This window comes from Penaeus monodon, chromosome 29 (assembly GCF_015228065.2).
Source record: "Penaeus monodon isolate SGIC_2016 chromosome 29, NSTDA_Pmon_1, whole genome shotgun sequence".
NCBI lineage: Eukaryota > Metazoa > Arthropoda > Malacostraca > Decapoda > Penaeidae > Penaeus > Penaeus monodon.
The window spans coordinates 33,982,656-33,982,952 of NC_051414.1; the positions used below are offsets into that span (position 1 = coordinate 33,982,656).

General features: G+C 48.8%; 1 protein-coding gene across 1 annotated transcript in view; it reads left to right on the forward strand.

Moving 5' to 3' along the window:
• The window catches only part of LOC119591693, a gene marked incomplete in the record, with an annotated part of 1,399 nt that overhangs the window by 885 nt on the left and 217 nt on the right, over positions 1 to 297 (forward strand). The window contains 1 exon segment of the mRNA XM_037940441.1: positions 26 to 297. Coding sequence (XP_037796369.1) covers positions 26 to 268 — 243 coding nt within the window.

Below are 297 nucleotides of genomic sequence, written 5' to 3' on the forward strand. Positions count from 1 at the left end.
CTTTTCCTATTCCCTTCATCATATCTTTTTTTTTCCTTCTTTCTTCCATTTCTTTCCTATTCCCTCAATTCTTCTCCACTCTCTTCTTTCTTCTTCACTTGCTTCATTCTTCCATTCTTTTCCTATTCCTTCCATCCATCTTCCCCCTTTCGCTCCACCGGCCTTTCCCTTCCTCCCTCCGCCTCTGTGCTTTTCGCCCTTACGTTGGCGCCCGCGGGTCCCTGCGGGCGTGATGGTTAGCATTGTTTTCACCTCGTACGTCATCTAGCTCCACTCTGGGCCGCATAACGGGTTTGT